Source organism: Chanodichthys erythropterus, chromosome 5 (genome assembly GCF_024489055.1).
Source record: "Chanodichthys erythropterus isolate Z2021 chromosome 5, ASM2448905v1, whole genome shotgun sequence".
In the NCBI taxonomy this organism is placed as follows: domain Eukaryota; kingdom Metazoa; phylum Chordata; class Actinopteri; order Cypriniformes; family Xenocyprididae; genus Chanodichthys; species Chanodichthys erythropterus.
In genome coordinates, this window is record NC_090225.1 from 5,405,894 (window position 1) to 5,422,592 (window position 16,699).

The 16,699-nt window shown below is 36.5% G+C and overlaps 1 protein-coding gene across 2 annotated transcripts; it reads left to right on the forward strand.

The window, feature by feature from the left end:
• Positions 1–258: 258 nt before the first annotated feature.
• On the forward strand, positions 259–14,342 carry dapp1 (dual adaptor of phosphotyrosine and 3-phosphoinositides). Of its 2 annotated transcripts, none has more exons than XR_010895188.1 (10): positions 259–468; positions 3,567–3,689; positions 7,345–7,478; positions 7,568–7,698; positions 11,800–11,847; positions 12,024–12,086; positions 12,168–12,253; positions 13,423–13,510; positions 13,714–13,793; positions 14,208–14,327. XR_010895188.1 is itself a non-coding variant. In XM_067385756.1 (10 exons), exons 1-9 carry the CDS (start codon positions 410–412, stop codon positions 13,735–13,737), a joined length of 756 nt encoding a protein of 251 aa, XP_067241857.1. In that variant the 5' UTR covers positions 259–409; the 3' UTR covers positions 13,738–13,771; positions 14,208–14,342. The 2 variants fall into 2 exon arrangements, 1 of the variants encoding a protein (XP_067241857.1); XM_067385756.1 differs by having other exon boundaries at positions 13,714–13,771; positions 14,208–14,342.
• Positions 14,343–16,699: the final 2,357 nt, after the last annotated feature.

Consider the following 16,699-nt stretch of genomic DNA (forward strand, 5'->3'; position numbering starts at 1 on the left):
ACATATATTTTTTTCCCTTTTTTCAAGGGATGCAGTATAATTAATAAAATCACGGTACAATATAAATTTGTATCTTCAGTGTTATTTGAATATGTTGTAACCGTCGTGCCTAATAACTTCAGCCATGACTATTCACGAGGGAATTCTTCCGCGTCATGGTTGAAATGCGGCCAGTCGGGTAAGTTATGAGAAGAAGTGCAAATCAGTACATGGTTCTATAAATATATTAATTTAATTAGTGGGCGGATCTCTTCGCAGACTTCCCCGCTTCTGCTGTAGCTTTCGATTGTAGAGCTGGAGCAGCTGTACGTGAGTTTCACATCGAGCTGAACTGAGATTAGTGCTGAATGACTGACTGACTGACTGACTGAAGCCCTGAAAAGCTGCTTCAGTCGCGGCAGATCAGAAGATGAGCGTCAGTTCAACACGGAGCAGCGGGGAAGAGCTCGACGAGCTGGAGGCGGTGAGGTGAGCTGAACTGCTTTATAATCGATTTGGACCTTTCTAAACACATAAGTTACACACCTCTCATGAAATAATAATACTCTACAGGATAGAAATCAGTGTACATGATTGAGCTCAGATATAAGCAGTAACCATTCCTTTATTTGAACGTTAACTCCCCTTAACGGTTGTTTGTATAGTCTCAGATGTTTATTGACCTAAATCTGTTACTGTGAAGTAGTTTCTCATATTGTTTTTACAGCGTTATACTCAAATATGAGAATAAAGCATAACCAAGGAAGGAAGGAGCAAAAAAAAAAAAAGTATATGAACAGCAAACTCTTGTTAGTCGTTGTTTATTTGATGTGTACAACTGTATTGCTGAGGTTAATAGCGGCGTCAGCGAAAGAACGAGGAAATACTTCTCTAATTTTACTTCTTTAGTGAATGAAAGGACCTGATCACTCATTAACTGTCTGTTATTGCCTATAATTTAACCTACATTTAAAAACATAGCAAAACAAATGTTAAACACTATTTTATTAATCAATTTACCACAAAATCCATATGTCAGTTTTATATTTTAACCCCAAAATAAGCCTATTTTAAAACCATCAAGTTATTTATTAATTGATTAATTGCTTTGTGACATTATTTTTATGACCAATAAGCACATCCACCCCAATTACAATTACAGTAATCCATGTGGATGTTTGACATTTAACTGTTATTTTCATTAATGATGCATATAAATGATTCTGACTGTAATAGTCATGAAAAGCATTTTGTCCGAAAAGCAAGTTTTTATGATCCACAAGTTTCATAACAAATAGAAAATGTAAATAGTTTAACATTTAAATAGTAGCTTAATTGTTTTGATTTACTTTATGCTGAGGACATTAGCGAGACAATTCAATAACAGCACCAACACGTGTGGTACAATAGCAAATATGTCACTATGTTATGTAATTGAGCTGCACAATACAGTTTGCACTAGACTGTATCCAGATCACTGTTCTGTACTATCAGTCTACTAAAAGAGATTATGTGCTGTGTACGACTTTCTTGAAATACATAACAATTCTAAATTAATTTCCATTTTTATTCACATATCAGTTTTTCTATTGCTGCAGTAATGAAGTAGCATATTATCCTTGAATCAGCCCTGTGCATTAAAGGGTTAGTTCACCCAAAAATTAAAATGATGTCATTAACGACATACCCTCATGTCGTTCCAAACCCGTGAGACCTCCGTTCATCTTCGGAACACAGTTTAAGATATTTTAGATTTAGTCCGAGAGCTTTCTGTCCCTCCATTGAAAATGTATGTACGGTATACTGTCCATGTCCAGAAAGGTAATAAAAACATCATCAAAGTAGTCCATGTGACATCAGTGGGTTAGTTAGAATTTGTTGAAGCATCGAAAATACATTTTGGTCCAAAAATAACAAAAACTACGACTTTATTCAGCATTGTATTCTCTTCTGGAATCCTTTCCATTGAATTGATTCCACTGAATTGATTCCATTGAATTGATTCCATTGAATTGACTCCATTGAATCCTTTCATCTGTCAGGATTGGTAATGCACTTTTACATCGCCGTGGTTGTTTTTGTCGATTAGGACATCCGCGACATTTTGAAGCATCGAAAATACATTTTGGTCCAAAAATAACAAAAATTACGACTTTATTCAGCATTGTATTCTCTTCCGGGTCTGTTGTCAATCCGCGTTCATCCCTGCGTTCCAATGTCCATACTATCCATCCTAAATAGTATGTGAGATTAAAATAAGTGTGTCCCAAAGCATAGTATGTTAAAAAGAGTATGCCAAAAGTCCCCGGATGGTCTACTATTTCCGGTAGATTTTCGAAGTGTGGATCCGTGCACACTATAAAGGCTAATATTGCCCACAACCCATTGCGCATTGGACGAGGATTCAGTTCAGAACTACAAACACGAGTAAAAAGTGTTAAAAAACTACAAAACATGAGAGGTTTGAGTGACTAATAATCAGTTTAACCTGATAGAAAATATATATTTAATGTTATCCGTGTTATTTTTTATCTACAATTACCAATGTGGACTTTTATAAAGATCCGAATGGCCATTAACTTTTAAATGCATCATTATGCATTAATATGAGGACAGTTTTCCACATGAAAGACTCGCGACTGCAGATCAACGTGCTGTATTTCTCTCCGATACGGTAGGAAATTAACTAAATGAAATGTGGAGGATGTAAGATGATTGACAGGCCAGTTTACGGTGACAGGATGCGACAGAGAGAATTGACGCGATTGTATGACGTTTTAGTATGTCCCAAAGCTTGTCTACTCTTTTGCTACACACTCAAAAGTAAGTACTTTTTATTCACAGAAAGAGTACATACTTTTAGGGCGTAGTATAAGTAGGCGAATTGGAACGCAGCACATGTGTCCGCTTCTTCTTCTTTCCTGTTTTACGGCGGTTGGCATCCAGCTTATTGGTGCATTACCGCCCCCTTCTGCTCCGGAGTGTGCTTCACGACTCCGCAGTGACGCTGCTGATGTAAGACGCTGCTGACGTGTTATCTTGTGTGCCCGAGCTTCGTTTACAGTCTGAGGGAGACGCACGCTGTATTCAAGCTATTCTACATTGTTTGTATTTTGGTATTGCTATATTTTTTAAAATGGTGCATAAGTGTGCATGTCGCGGATGTTATGTTGCAACGCTTCCAGGTTGTACGTCAGAACGCCGGCTCAGTATTGGCTGAAGCTGTTCACGTGAGCATAACGAAACCTAAGTGAGGTTGAACCACTGTAGTCACGTTGACTATTTTACCGATGTTTTTACTACTTTTCTGGACCTTGAATGTGGTAATTTTGTTGCTTTAAATGGGGGATAAAAAACCTCTCAGATTTCATCAAAAATATCTTGATTTGTGTTCTGAAGATGAACAAAGGTCTTACGGGTGTGGAACAACATGAGGGTGAGTAATTAACAATTTTAATTTTGGATGAACTAACCCTGTATGTAAATAAAGTAAATAAGTATGTCTTCACAGTGGATGTTGTCAATCATCACCAGACAACATGGCTTTGCGTTTAAGTGCCCCAATTTGTTTTTCTCTCTCTCTGTAGCTGGTATCATTATGATTTGTCCCGGCACGCAGCTGAAGCTCTTCTACTTTCGAATGGGGTGGATGGGAATTTTTTACTCCGAAACAGCAACAAGGGTCCTGACTGCTTTGCTTTGTCTGTCCGGTAAGAAATATCCACTTTGGACACAAGTTCACAAGTACTTGCAGTCACCTCATCTGAATCACTTTGATATAAAAGTGCACAGATTGGATATTTTATTGTGTGCACCGACTGCACTCCATTCAATCAAAAGAGAAATCTACCTGAAAAGCTAAAAGCTTTTTTTCTGTAATTTTAAATTGATATTTCCCATACTTGCAAACTAAAGCAAAAGATGTATACAGTATTTATATTGTTATATAATTACAATTTGTATAATTACAACATTTATATTGTGTAATTAATACAATTTAAAAAAGCTGTTTTCCATCTCTAATTGCAGTTAGTCTATTTGAACAGTTTGCAAATAATATTTTATTTTAAAATATGCACACATTCACTCTTTTTCGTGTCTAATATGTCGAAAATGCTAAACGTTTCTCGTCTCGTCACATTTGTGACAAAACCAGTCATAAGGGTCAATTTTTTGAAATTGAGATTTATACATCATCTGAAAGCTGAATAAATAAGCTTTCCATTGATGTGTGGTTTGTTAGGATAGGACAATATTGGCCGAGATACAACTATTTGAAAATCTGGAATCTGAGGGTGCAAAAAAATAAAAATATTGAGAAAATCGCCTTTAAAGTTGTCCAAATGAAGACGCATCCACTCACAAAAATAAATTTTTGATATATTTACGGTAGGAAATTTACAAAATATCTTCATGGAACATGATCTTTACTTAATATCCTAATGATTTTTGGCATAAAAGAAAAATCAATCAATTTGACCCAAACAATGTATTGTTGGCTATTACTACAAATATACCCGTGCGACTTATGACTGATTTTATGTCACATTTAGTCATGATTGAATTACATGAATCATGTACAATCAAAATTACATGAATCACCGTACAATCAAAATGAGGCCGATGAGGCAGAGCAGCCTAAAAATGTAAATTTTACTTTTTGTCATCCTAACAACAAACAGAGCAGCGCTGCGTAATAAATTGCAGCAGAGCAGTTTGGCTATTTCTAATAATTGGGGGACTTCTTTAATATATTTTAAAATGTAATTTATTCCTGTGATGCAATGCTGAATTTTCAGCATCATTTGTCATGGTATGAGGAGTCCAAAGATGAAGATGAATCAGAAGTTCCAATCTAAAGGTATTTAATAAAAGAATAAACTCAGATAATCCAACCCAGTGTAACAGAAAGGAAGGAAGGAAACCAAGGAACAAATGAAATTCCATAGCAACTGATCAGAGCGGGAAACTTAAACAAAGGAAACAGGCGACTGGTGAAAAACAAACTCAAAGTCCATGAAAATGAAACTAACCAATGACTAAATATACATTGTTACTCCAGTCTTCAGTGTCACATGACCCTTCAGAAATCATTCTAATATGCTGATTTGCTGCTCAAGAAGCATTTCTTCTTATTATTATCAATATTGGAAACAGTTGTGCTGTTTAAAGGGTTAGTTCACACAAAAATGAAATTTGTCATTAATTACTCACCCTCATGTTGTTCTACAACCCGTAAGACCTTCATTCATCTTCATGACACAAATTAAGATATTTTTGATGAAATCCGAGAGGTTTTATTTATCTCCTATAGAAAGCAACGAAATGACCACATTCAAGGTCCAGAAAAGTAGTAAAGACATTGTTAAAATAGTCACTGTGACTACAGTGGTTCAAGCTTAATGTTATGTAGCAACGAGAATACTTTTTGTGTGCAAAACCAAAACAAAATTGACTTTATTCAAAAATCTCGTCTCTACCCTGTCATTCTCCTATGCTGTTTACATTGAAAACACATTGCGTGTTTACCTCCGAACGCCGGCTCATAATTGGCTGACGCTGTTCATGTAAGCACCATGACGCAAGCTCTGCAATGTGTCTTTAATAGGAGTGTGACGAGATCTCGTGACGAGATTTCTTGTCGAGGCGAAAAGTTGTCTCGTGATGTTGCCATGACAGTGTTAGGATGATTAGGAAAGAATATGCCACCGCTACGTTTACATTACGCCTCCACTGTCCTTTTGCTTTGTGTTTAAATAAAAAAACATTTAATTAAGTTGGATAACGGTCGCCGCCGCTCCATATTTACAGAGTTACGCGCGATCGCTGAAAGTGAAAGTAAACACGCGCGCATTCAACCGCGATTTCAGTACCCCGCATTTTGAAAGCGGCTCCCTGATGAATGCAAATATCTTTCAATATGAAAACTATTTTAGGCTGGGCAGTGTAGTTGTAACCATCTCTTAGCTCTGTATCAAAGAAAAAGTTGGTCTTATTCGCACTTTGAATATTGAGAGAGTGCGATTATGGTTTCAACTTGTAAAGTATTACCATAAAAATGAATAAGTTTTCTCTTAATCTTATTAATCACAAACAGTAAGGTTTCATTTGTTAACATTAGTTAATGCACTGTGAACTATCATGAACTAACAATGAATGACTATTTTTATTAACTAACAAACAAAGATTAATAAATACTGTAGCAAATATATTGCTCATTGTTAGTTGATGTTGGTTAATTAATGTTAATAAATGAGACCTTATTGTAAAGTGTTACCATTTTTATTTATACTGTTTTTATTTCTATGATCAGTTTGTGGAGAGGAGTTCAGTTAGGAGGTCAAAAGTTGTAGAAGCTCATAAATCATGTACAGTAAGGTCTGAAGAGACTGAAATACAGAAGAGAAGTCAGTTGGTTGAGTTAGTGGCAAAACCTTTTACAGTACTTGAGTATTTTTGTCTTTTACTTTATATGATAATTCATACTCAGAAAGTCGAACTGAATGACATTCATTATAAGATGATTAGTTAAAACATTTCAAATACATCTGCAGAATATTTTTTCTAGTCATGTATTTCGCCATTGAGGATTTCTTAAAAATACTGTGTAAAAATCTTGTCTCGTCTCGTCTCGTGAGATACCCATCTCGTCACCCCTAGTCTTTAACGTAGACTGATATTGAAAGTTCAAAAGAACAGCATCTCTTTAACATTTTAAAAGTCTTCACTGTCACTTTTGATGAGTTTAATGCATCCAATAAAAGTATTCATCCTGATAACACACTTTTGAATGGCAGTGTAACCTCAAATGAACTTCTGTGCAGCAATATTGACACCAACCTTTTCTAAAATAACAAGTTGTTCCACTGACCTTTTATTAAGTAAGTTAAAAAGCCAAATGATGAACCAATGTTTTTTTTTTTTTGTTTGTTTTTTTTGCTAGTGTCTATATTTTTCCATTTCTCTTATTTTCTGTGGGTATTCAGTTTGCTTGAAGTTTCTCGGTTCCCTTTTCTTTTTTCAAAGTGTCAGATGTTAACAACTGTTATCTTGTGTCTTGTAAAATAAAGGTGCTTACTTCCACTGGAAAATATATATCAAAGAAACCCATTACCACAAGCCATGAGGCAGCACCCTGCTCACATCACTGTGACTGATTGTTATGTATAAATGCATTTAATTATGAGGTTAATTGACTCTTCGTTTATACTGTGTGACCTTGTAGAAATAATATTCTGCCTATTTCAGTGCGTCTGAAGGTTGATTATATACTCAATAAACAAGTTAAAATGAAGTAATACTGAGAATTCAGTCACAGTTTGGCAGTATTTCCTCACTCTGTTTCCCATCTCAACATTTCTTCAGAGCAAAGGATTCAGTGAAACACTTCCATGTCCGGCGGCAGTTTGGCAAATATGCCTTTGGCTTCAATGAATTCCCTTGCCTTCAGGATTTCTGCAGTCACCTTGCCAATCAGCCTCTGCTAGGCAGCGAGACAGGTTAGCTGCGTTCCTTTAATTTACAGTTCACAAACTTTTCAGCACTTCTGCAGCACAATCATATTTCCTGTTTCACTCTTGTAACCAAGGAAACCTGATAGTGCTACGGTTCCCATACCCAAGGCAGGTGGAAGAACCATCTATTTATGAGACGGTGTGTGTGCATACGGCCATGCAGACAGGCCGGCATGAAAATGACCTGGTGCCTAATGCTCCAGCGGTAAGTCAAAATGACATTATACATACACATGTATTGCATTTAAAGTGCCGCTATTATGCTTTTGTGGATGATACCTTTCGTAGTGTGTTCACTCTCATGTGCTCAATCTCATGAAAATGTGTATTAATAGCACAAATTTTTGTTTGTATTTGGCGTGCCATTTATACACAGAAATTACTTTTTACGTACATATAATACACACTTAACACACACCACCAATCCTACCCTAGGGGTTAACAGTGCGTGTGTATCAGTGTTGGGGAAAGATGCTTTTAAAGTAATGCATTACAATATTGTGTCACTCCCTAAAGTAACTAATTGCATTACTTTTAATGAAAAATAATGTGTTACATTACTTTTGTGTTTTGCTTTTTCTCACCTGGGCTGAGCTTGCTTATTTGTTTTTTAATAACAACAAAAAAAGTTCTATTTTTGGCAAATGTTAAGGACAATTCACACCAAAAGTAAAATGAATAAGCCTCAGGCTGAAGGAGATGCATATTTACGCCTATACAGTAGAGGGCGCACCTTTCAGCTGTGCTGCCATTCTGGATTAAAGGTTCTCTAAGCGATCCTGAGCGGAGTAACTTCCTGTTGCGTTCTAAGTGTTGTCAGACAAAACCGAGGCTAGCTAGACCCTCCCTCCTCCTCCTCCTCCCCTCCCATCCGTGCTTCCTGAAACAGTCATGACGCGCATTTAAAATCATTCTTGTTGGTTATTGGCTGGAGCATGTTTATGTTTAGTGTTCAAGGCACCACCCGTTTGTTTTTGTTGCCGTTTTTGGAGCTTGTGGCGACTACAGAGACCGTGTTTTTTTTTTTTTTTACAGTGTGTTCAGGGGACAGGCAGCTAGCGGATAGTGAGGAGATGTTTGCTGTATGCGACAAAAAATGTTTTGGCCTAAAAACGCGTGACATCGCTTAGAGGACCTTTAAAGAAGAATAGGATAGAGGAGAAGGAAGTTCAACACACTTTTTTCAGTGATTTAAAAATGTAAAATAAATCACAAATGTGCTGTTTATCTAAAGTAATTTTTGTTTATTAGTATGGTTGAATTGGATCATCGAAGATCAACAGCAAAAACATTGGTTAATAAAGTGAGATTAAATACATAAAGCAGATTTGTTTAATACATTTAATTATTGCACGTTTGTGCAATATTCTGACATTTTGAGGAATACTGACTCTGTTTTTGTTCAAGTGAGAAGAGTAAATGCTGGCTCACATTTTGTCTATAACCATTATGTTCGCACACAACGCTTCTGCATTTACTCACAGCTTCTCTCAACATGGGGAGAGCTGTAACTTACGTTACTTACTTGACAAAGTAACTTAGATATTTTGTTGTAAATGTAAAAGTAATGTGTTACTTTAGTAGTTACTTGAAAAAGTAATCTGATTACATTACTCAAGTTACTTGTAATGTGTTACCCCTAACACTGGTGCATATCGTATGTAAGTAAAAAGTCATTTCTGAGCATAAATTTGTGCCGTAGATACACAGTCCTAGGAGATCGGTTTGGTTATATAGCTGTTTGTGAATGTAAAAGTTCTGCAAAGTTTCAAAGATTAAAGTGCACGATTAATGTAGTTACTAGGGCTGTGTATCACCAACAATGTCACAATACGATACGCATCACGATACTAAAGCCACGATACGATACGTATCACGATATGGTTCAATTTAGAATTTAAATTTATTTTGAGCAGTAATATGTGTTTATTGAACAACCAGTGTTATAACAGTCATAATAACTGAAAAAACTATTTTGTTTTTGTCATTAAAAAAAAATGATTTAAATTAAATATAAAAAAATGTCACAAAAAGCTTCTTTTAAAAGCTTGCTTTAAAAGTCACTCCCTCAGTAACTGAATTGACAATTATAGTGACACTGAAGCATATCAACAAAGCTCAATGACTAATTTCATATGTTCATATGTTCTAGAACAACATACGTTTTTATTAACGTGGTCTACAAAATATGCGCTACATGAGTTTACAATACACACTTAACAATAAGGTTTATTTATTAAACATCAGATAATTTATTAACATGAACTAACCATGAGCAATACATTTGTTACTGTATTAGTATACACATACTAATTAAATGCGCAGGTCTCCTCTCGTGCGTCCTCCCCACTGGACGAGGCCAATATCACTTTCGTTTCGCTTTCAGATATCTCTATTATATATGCCATCACTGCTTTTAACTTTCTAGATGTAATTACCGAAATCAAAACAGTCCATAAACTATATCCTCACGAAAACGTCAGTCAAGCCAGCTCGCGCCTCAACCTGAGAGATCGGCCTTCAAATTTCTCGGTTTCTGAATGGACGGTTTGGCTTGATTGACAAACTCTAATGCTACGTTCACACCGAACGCGTCTGGGGCGTCAAATTCGCGCCAGACGTGTCTAGTTGGACGCTTGAACATTTTGAAGTCAGACGCGCGTAAAATTCGCTCAATTCGCGCGTCTAAACAAAGTGTGTTCAGACGCGAATTCGCGTCATGGGAGGGGCCTTTCATCTCTTTCTGCACAGATCCTCTGAATAAACACATAATCTCGTCAGTTGTAAACCTGTAGCGGCAATTTAACTCGGTTATGCCGGCCGACTTTTGCTAGCTAGAAGGTGGGCTAGTATCAACAGCTAAAATCATGCAAAAAGTTTTACAACTAACCAGATTGTCCGATTTCTTCGCTTATTCTCTTCCAGGCAAGGTCCTTTTTATTCCTGTCTCGATAAAAATATAATGACACATCACAGAGCTCAGGGTGGCTACACACAGCGACATCTTTGTTCTGGTCTCCGGCATCACTGATCACATCATAAACACGTTACTACCAAAGCAGAGTCCCTGATTGGTTAACGCGCCGCGAATTTACGCCAAAGTTCAGATTTTTCAACTCGGGCGTTTGGGCGCCAGACGCTCAATTCGTGCGTCAGCCGCGTGAACGCTCAATTCGCGCCGCGCCATTCACGCCGCGCCATTCGCGCGTCAGCGGCCGATTCGCGCCGCGCTAGACGCTTGATTCGCGCCGCAGGACCTCTAGACGCGCGTTTGCATTGACTTAACATGTAAATCAGACGCCCCAGACGCGTTCGGTGTGAACGCAGCATAACGTTCGGCCATGATTTATATACCATCGACCTGTCCTAAAACGTTAGCGTGTTTTGCGATTGCGTGTTTCTCCGTTCGAGAGCGCCACGTGACGTCACGTGATTGGCTAGATTTAAAAGCAAGACAGACACGATACGGCAGCTGCTGTATCGATAAGCGCATCGTCAGGAGTTTATGACGATGTATCGTTGTATCGATATTCTGAGCACAGCCCTAGTAGTTACTGTCTCGCAAAAGAATGAACCGTTTCTGAACTGCCTGAAACGAGTCATCAGTAATTCCAGCTTTACTTCCTGCTTGACCTACATAGGTTTGTTATAAATTTGCATAATGCTTACTTTGACCCGCCCTGAAATGCTGTAGATGTAGATGAGACCTGGAAGAGATTGGTTTGTGTTGTCGACATGTCGAAATTACGCTGTTTTCTGTGCTGCAAAAGCAAATTCACTTTGTATGCACTTCCAAAGGATGAGGACTCAATTGATGCGGTAAAACTGACGCCATCGTAACTGTTCGTATTACTGTATTTACAGTTGAAATTCAGATATGGTAATGGGCGTTTCGTTTCCAACACGTGCTTTAAGTGGTAAACCAATCACAACAGACTGGGCAACTGGACCGAACAGAGCAGAGTAGGCTCTCAGAAGGGCGGGGTTTAGAAAGAACTAATTCTTTATCGAACCGTTTCTGACAAAAGAGTATACAATGTATATAATGAGAAAATGTAAGTGTTTTTTGACCTTGGATACATGTAAACCTGTTGTAGGAGATCTCTAAAACAAAATTTGTATCCTTTAAAATAGTATAGTAGGGGCACTTTAAAAGTAATAAAGCTTGGAAAGAGTTATAGTAAAATGGCTGTCTGCACTTGGGTTAAAAAATCAATACATGCATGCACTGAGTGGCAATTATCTCTGTGTTAGTAGTATTGTCTGTGCTTGTGAATCATTGAAAGTCGTTTCATGTTGTTAACAGCTTGGCACAAAAGAGGGTTATCTGGTTAAACAAGGAGCGATTATCAAGGTATGGTTACACATTTTACTATATATAGACTAATATTTAAAATTCAAACCAATGTTTGCAATAAATGCCAGTTACAAACTAATAAGGTAAATTGTGACTGGGTTAAACTGTTTCTAGAGCAAACCTAGACCTAGTTCTGTTGTGATGGGAATCCTCTTTATTTATTTTCTGGGCAGAGCTGGAAACAGAGATGGTTCACCCTGAATAGAAATGAACTTAAGTATTTCAAGGATAAAATGGTAGGTCCATGTATTTTGTACAATGAGATTTAGAATTAGATTAAAGTTGATTATTTGTCTCACAGAAAACTGTCCCCTCAGTTTGTAGAGCCGATACGAACCCTGGATCTGACGGAGTGCTCCGCTGTCCAGTTTGATTACAGTCAGGAGAGGGTCAACTGCTTCTGGTGAGAAATTTAAGATATGTCCGCACTATCTGATTTCTTTTCTTCCCTTTTTGAGTGTCAAATTCAGACAATAGGCATCCCTTTTGTTTGGTAGCGAACAATATTTAAACAAGTTATGAAATAAAATATCTATCATCCGCATGAGCCGGTCATATATACCTAGGATGGCTTGAGGGTGAGTAAATCTTGGGCTAATCGAACTAATCCTTTAATAGTCATATATTCTGAAAAAATGTAACCAAAACTCTTTCAGATGTGTATAAAAGGGATATGTACATCTGTTTGAATTTTATTGAAGTTTGAATATACTTCCTTAAATTTAATTAAGGAATTAGAGTTCTACATCCTCTATGCTGCATTCATTCAAATTCAGGATTTGTAATCTAAAAGGCTTTCTCAGTTCAATTCTGAATGGTGCACAACCATGAGTTTATGTGACGAGAGTGGCTACTATTAATGAATGATCTTTACACAGTTATTCAACTGAATCATCACTGAACTGAGCTGAAAAATGACATTATCAGACAGAATTTGAATCGCTTATTCAATAAAGTTTGCTTCACAAGTCTGTTAGTTATGACATCATAAAAAAAAAATAGTGTTACTTTATTTCCAAGGAAGCCTTTATGGTTTTATGGTAAAGAAAGATGCCTAAAATGTTGATGCTAATGATGCTTTTCCTACAAAAGCAAAGTTTCTGAAGAAAAATAAGACTTTTTCCTAATGTACTAGACTAGTCTTGTTTTTACATCTGAAACTTCTGCAATTGGCCAACCATAAAATTACTGGCTATTTTTGACAACTGAAAATGAGCTAGTGTATCTGCAGCATTACACAGTTCCTGTGCTCATTAAATCTGCATTAGAGAGAATCTGAATGACAAAATTCACTCTGTCTGTGTACAGACTAAGAGATAATATGTGATAATTACAGTTTCATCTCAAATCCTAAAATTGTGTGTTCAATATCTATTGCATATCTGATATTTTCCTACATGTATTGTAAGTGAAGCTCAGTAATGAGGAAGTGCATTCAGAAACTCCTATTCACAGACTTCCTCCTGCCCACATATTTTCCAACGTATGCTCAATTTCAGCCTTTTACTTCACTATGCAACTCTTTATTGATATTCTTCTACTTTTTAATTTTTCTCTGTCTCTTTCCTATAGTCTGGTGTTCCCTGAGAGGACGTTTTATTTGTGTGCAAAATCCGGTGCTGAGGCAGACGAATGGATTAAGATACTACGATGGAAACTGGTAAGCAGAACCTAAAAAGTTAACCATGCAAGAACAGTCACTATGAATAATCGATGTGCGTAATGGGTTAACAGTATAAATAGAGTCTTGTTTCTTTGTTCCAATGTAAATGAATTCATCTGACTCAATGCACCAGCACTAATCGTAAATGTATTTGTGGTTTGTTGCCCTTACCTATAATAATGACTACCCTGCATTTCCAGTCACAGATAAAGAAAGGTCGATGATGTTCAACATGGAGAGAAGTAACACTGGAGCAATGTGAGCTGTGTGCAGTTTTATGGTAGTAATTACACAGGATTCATTAACTTCATCTGATGCATTTGGCATCATGGTTGTACATTTCATTGCACATAAGATATAATATGGGCAATGAATCTCACACGCAAGATTTTCCATTTAAGACAAGTGAAGTCCCATGGCACCATGCTGTCATGCTCTGGAGGCGGAGCATTACCAATGTTGGGATTATAATTGACAGTAGTTAGTTTTTTTTCAGATTTTCTTATTCTTCTCCAAGCCAAGCTATACTCGCAGCATGTGCCTTTACTTTAAATTGTGTGTATGCTCCGAAACATATGTACAATACCCCCTTATATACATGTCTGTGACTGTGAAGAAGTAAACATAAATATTATGAATTTTTAAGCATTGAAAGAGCTATAGATGTAATATACTTCTTTTTTTTTTTTTCCAGAATCAAGCGCTGCAGTGATTATGTATTTTGTAGGCTAACCTAGAAGTTAGCATCACCCTTGTTCCCTCCACAAAAACCCAATAGGATTTTCCATTGACTTTTTGGATTATTGCAGAAAACAAGATCTGTGACCAACAAAATGATGAGAATTTATGATTCTTAAACATTTTGTACATCATGTTAATAACGTAAAGATGAAAGTAGGCTATAAAATAACTACTTCATCACTATTTAAAAAAATAAAAAACTCTTAAAGTTTGCATTAGAATAGTTTGCAAGTACACAATTTTAACCCTCTGGTATTGTTCATTTGGGAGTCACACTTGTGTTGTCCGCAGTCAAAAGTGACCGAAACCTGAAATGTAACCTTTTCTATAAATCAATGTAATATATTTTTGTTCAATAATATTTTTTTATTTTGTATTTTGAAAGAATGTTATGGTACCAATTAATATTTATGCAATAATTGATTTTTTCCCCATTGGAAAATACAAATTTATTATCTTTTAATTATTGGTATTATTATTCAATTAAAGCATGTTAAAATAGACACAATGCCTTTAAAATCCAATTTTTGAAGGCAGATTAGTGCCATCTGGTGGAAGTAAAAAAAGAAAAACATTTGTAATGCCATGGTGTAACCACTAGATTCCTATATAGCTCTAGCCTGGATGCCAGCCGAACTTAGCCCCGCCCACAACATTTTGAGGTCGGGGAGTTCGGTCTGGACTCGATCCGTAGAGGAGTAATTATGCCCGAACAGAAACTGTTCGGACCAATCACATTTGTCAGGGCAATGATTGACAGATTATCACCAGAAACGTAATCAGCCACGTCATCAAAGAGCGCTCGGGTTGAATTAGTTTACAACAATGATGGCTGTTGTTGAAGAACTGAGATGTGTAGATTCCGCCATCGCGTCCGTTATAGAAGATATCGACAGCGCATTAATTGGCAAGTACTCCGTGTATACTTATTCTTTTTACAACACCGGCAAAGATTGTTTACGCTCATCTTCTACTAGTTCCAGCATGTGTGCAGTTGAGTTCTGTTGACAACTATGCGTCGCTCAACATACATCACTTACTCTGTAGCTCTGATTGGTTGTAGGTCTATCCAATTGAGGTCTTTCCTGGATCGGTTGAAATACGCCCCCATAATCAAAGCCCAATGGAGCAGTATCAGACTCATATTCGAACTAGAATTGAGTATGACCACGTCAGGCTAATATAGCTCTATATAAAAAGGCCTATAAATTCTCTAGTTGTTTTTACACTTAAGTACTTGTTTTTATTAAGTTGTGGATTTGGATATATATTTAGACATTCTCAAAGGCAACTTTTTGTCAAGGTTTAGATTTTTTAGTTGTAAATGTTGATTTGAATTGTCAGTTTTTGCATTAATTTTACTAGTCAAAACTGAACACAGAGGACATTTTGTAACACATCAAAATTCTACAAAAATGTAATAAAATTGAACAGGAATGCATTATCAGTTATATCAACCTGATTTCAACCACTTATTTCAGTCTTCTGGATCAAATTTGCCATATTGTTACAGCCACACCAGATTATTTGTGTGTGTGTGCATGGGTTTTTTTATGGCATTGTGGCTTAATTATTGATTTTATTTCACGCATTCGCAGAAACTTGCCTTATGTTACAGTCACACTAGTTCATGTATGTGTGTCGGGGGGTTGGTGTTAGAATGTGTTTGCGAACACGTATGACAATTTTTTTTAATGACGTTTAGCTTTTTCGCATCAAGTCACATAGCGACTTCCATAAAAGTCACCAAATTTCTTACCATAAAATTTCCAAACATTTTTTTTCCCAGTCTAAAATGACCAAACAACACCAGAGGGTTAAATACAACAAGGCTATGAAAGCGCACTAGTGAGCAGTTTTCCTGTTCAGTGTGATGACGTTTAATGTCAGGCCAGGCCTGACGTAGACTGTTTGTGGTTGAAACATTGCAATTTATTAAACAGAAATAGCAGTGTGCCAGTTCTTTTGAATTTCAGCTGTTTTCTTTTGATCGAGCACCTGCTGAAGTGATGTTTGGATGTGCTCCTTTGAATTCATGATGTTTAATGTCCTCATTAATATTTAGTTCCAGTGAACTTTTTGTTAGCAACTGCTTTTTTTCAAGACTAGTAAAAGCTTTAAAAAAAAAAAAACACAAGGGGATTTTACTGATGTATTTTATGTAATTTTATAAAAATCTTACACTTGTGTTAACCACAGACCTCTGGCTTTAGGTCTTAAAAAAAAAAAAAAAACAATCCCCACAGCACATGATAAATAACCAAAATGAAAAGGTATAAAATTATAATTTGTCTAAATAGCAATGCTACTTCTAATGTGATGTGTAAACTGACAATGAACCCGTAACTAGTACCCGTTTTCTTACTGTAAAAATGTAACATGTCAATAAATAAAATTTATTTTTGTAAACCAAAGCTTTAGACAAATTTATTAATTATGAGGCGA

Bases quoted from the DNA above. Each gene is read 5' to 3' on its own strand.
- dapp1 (XM_067385756.1), top strand. From the start codon at position 410: ATGAGCGTCAGTTCAACACGGAGCAGCGGGGAAGAGCTCGACGAGCTG. The intron at 3,690-7,344 runs GTAAGAAATATC...ACATTTCTTCAG, and splicing joins TGCTTTGCTTTGTCTGTCCG to AGCAAAGGATTCAGTGAAAC. The intron at 7,479-7,567 runs GTTAGCTGCGTT...CTTGTAACCAAG, and splicing joins TCTGCTAGGCAGCGAGACAG to GAAACCTGATAGTGCTACGG.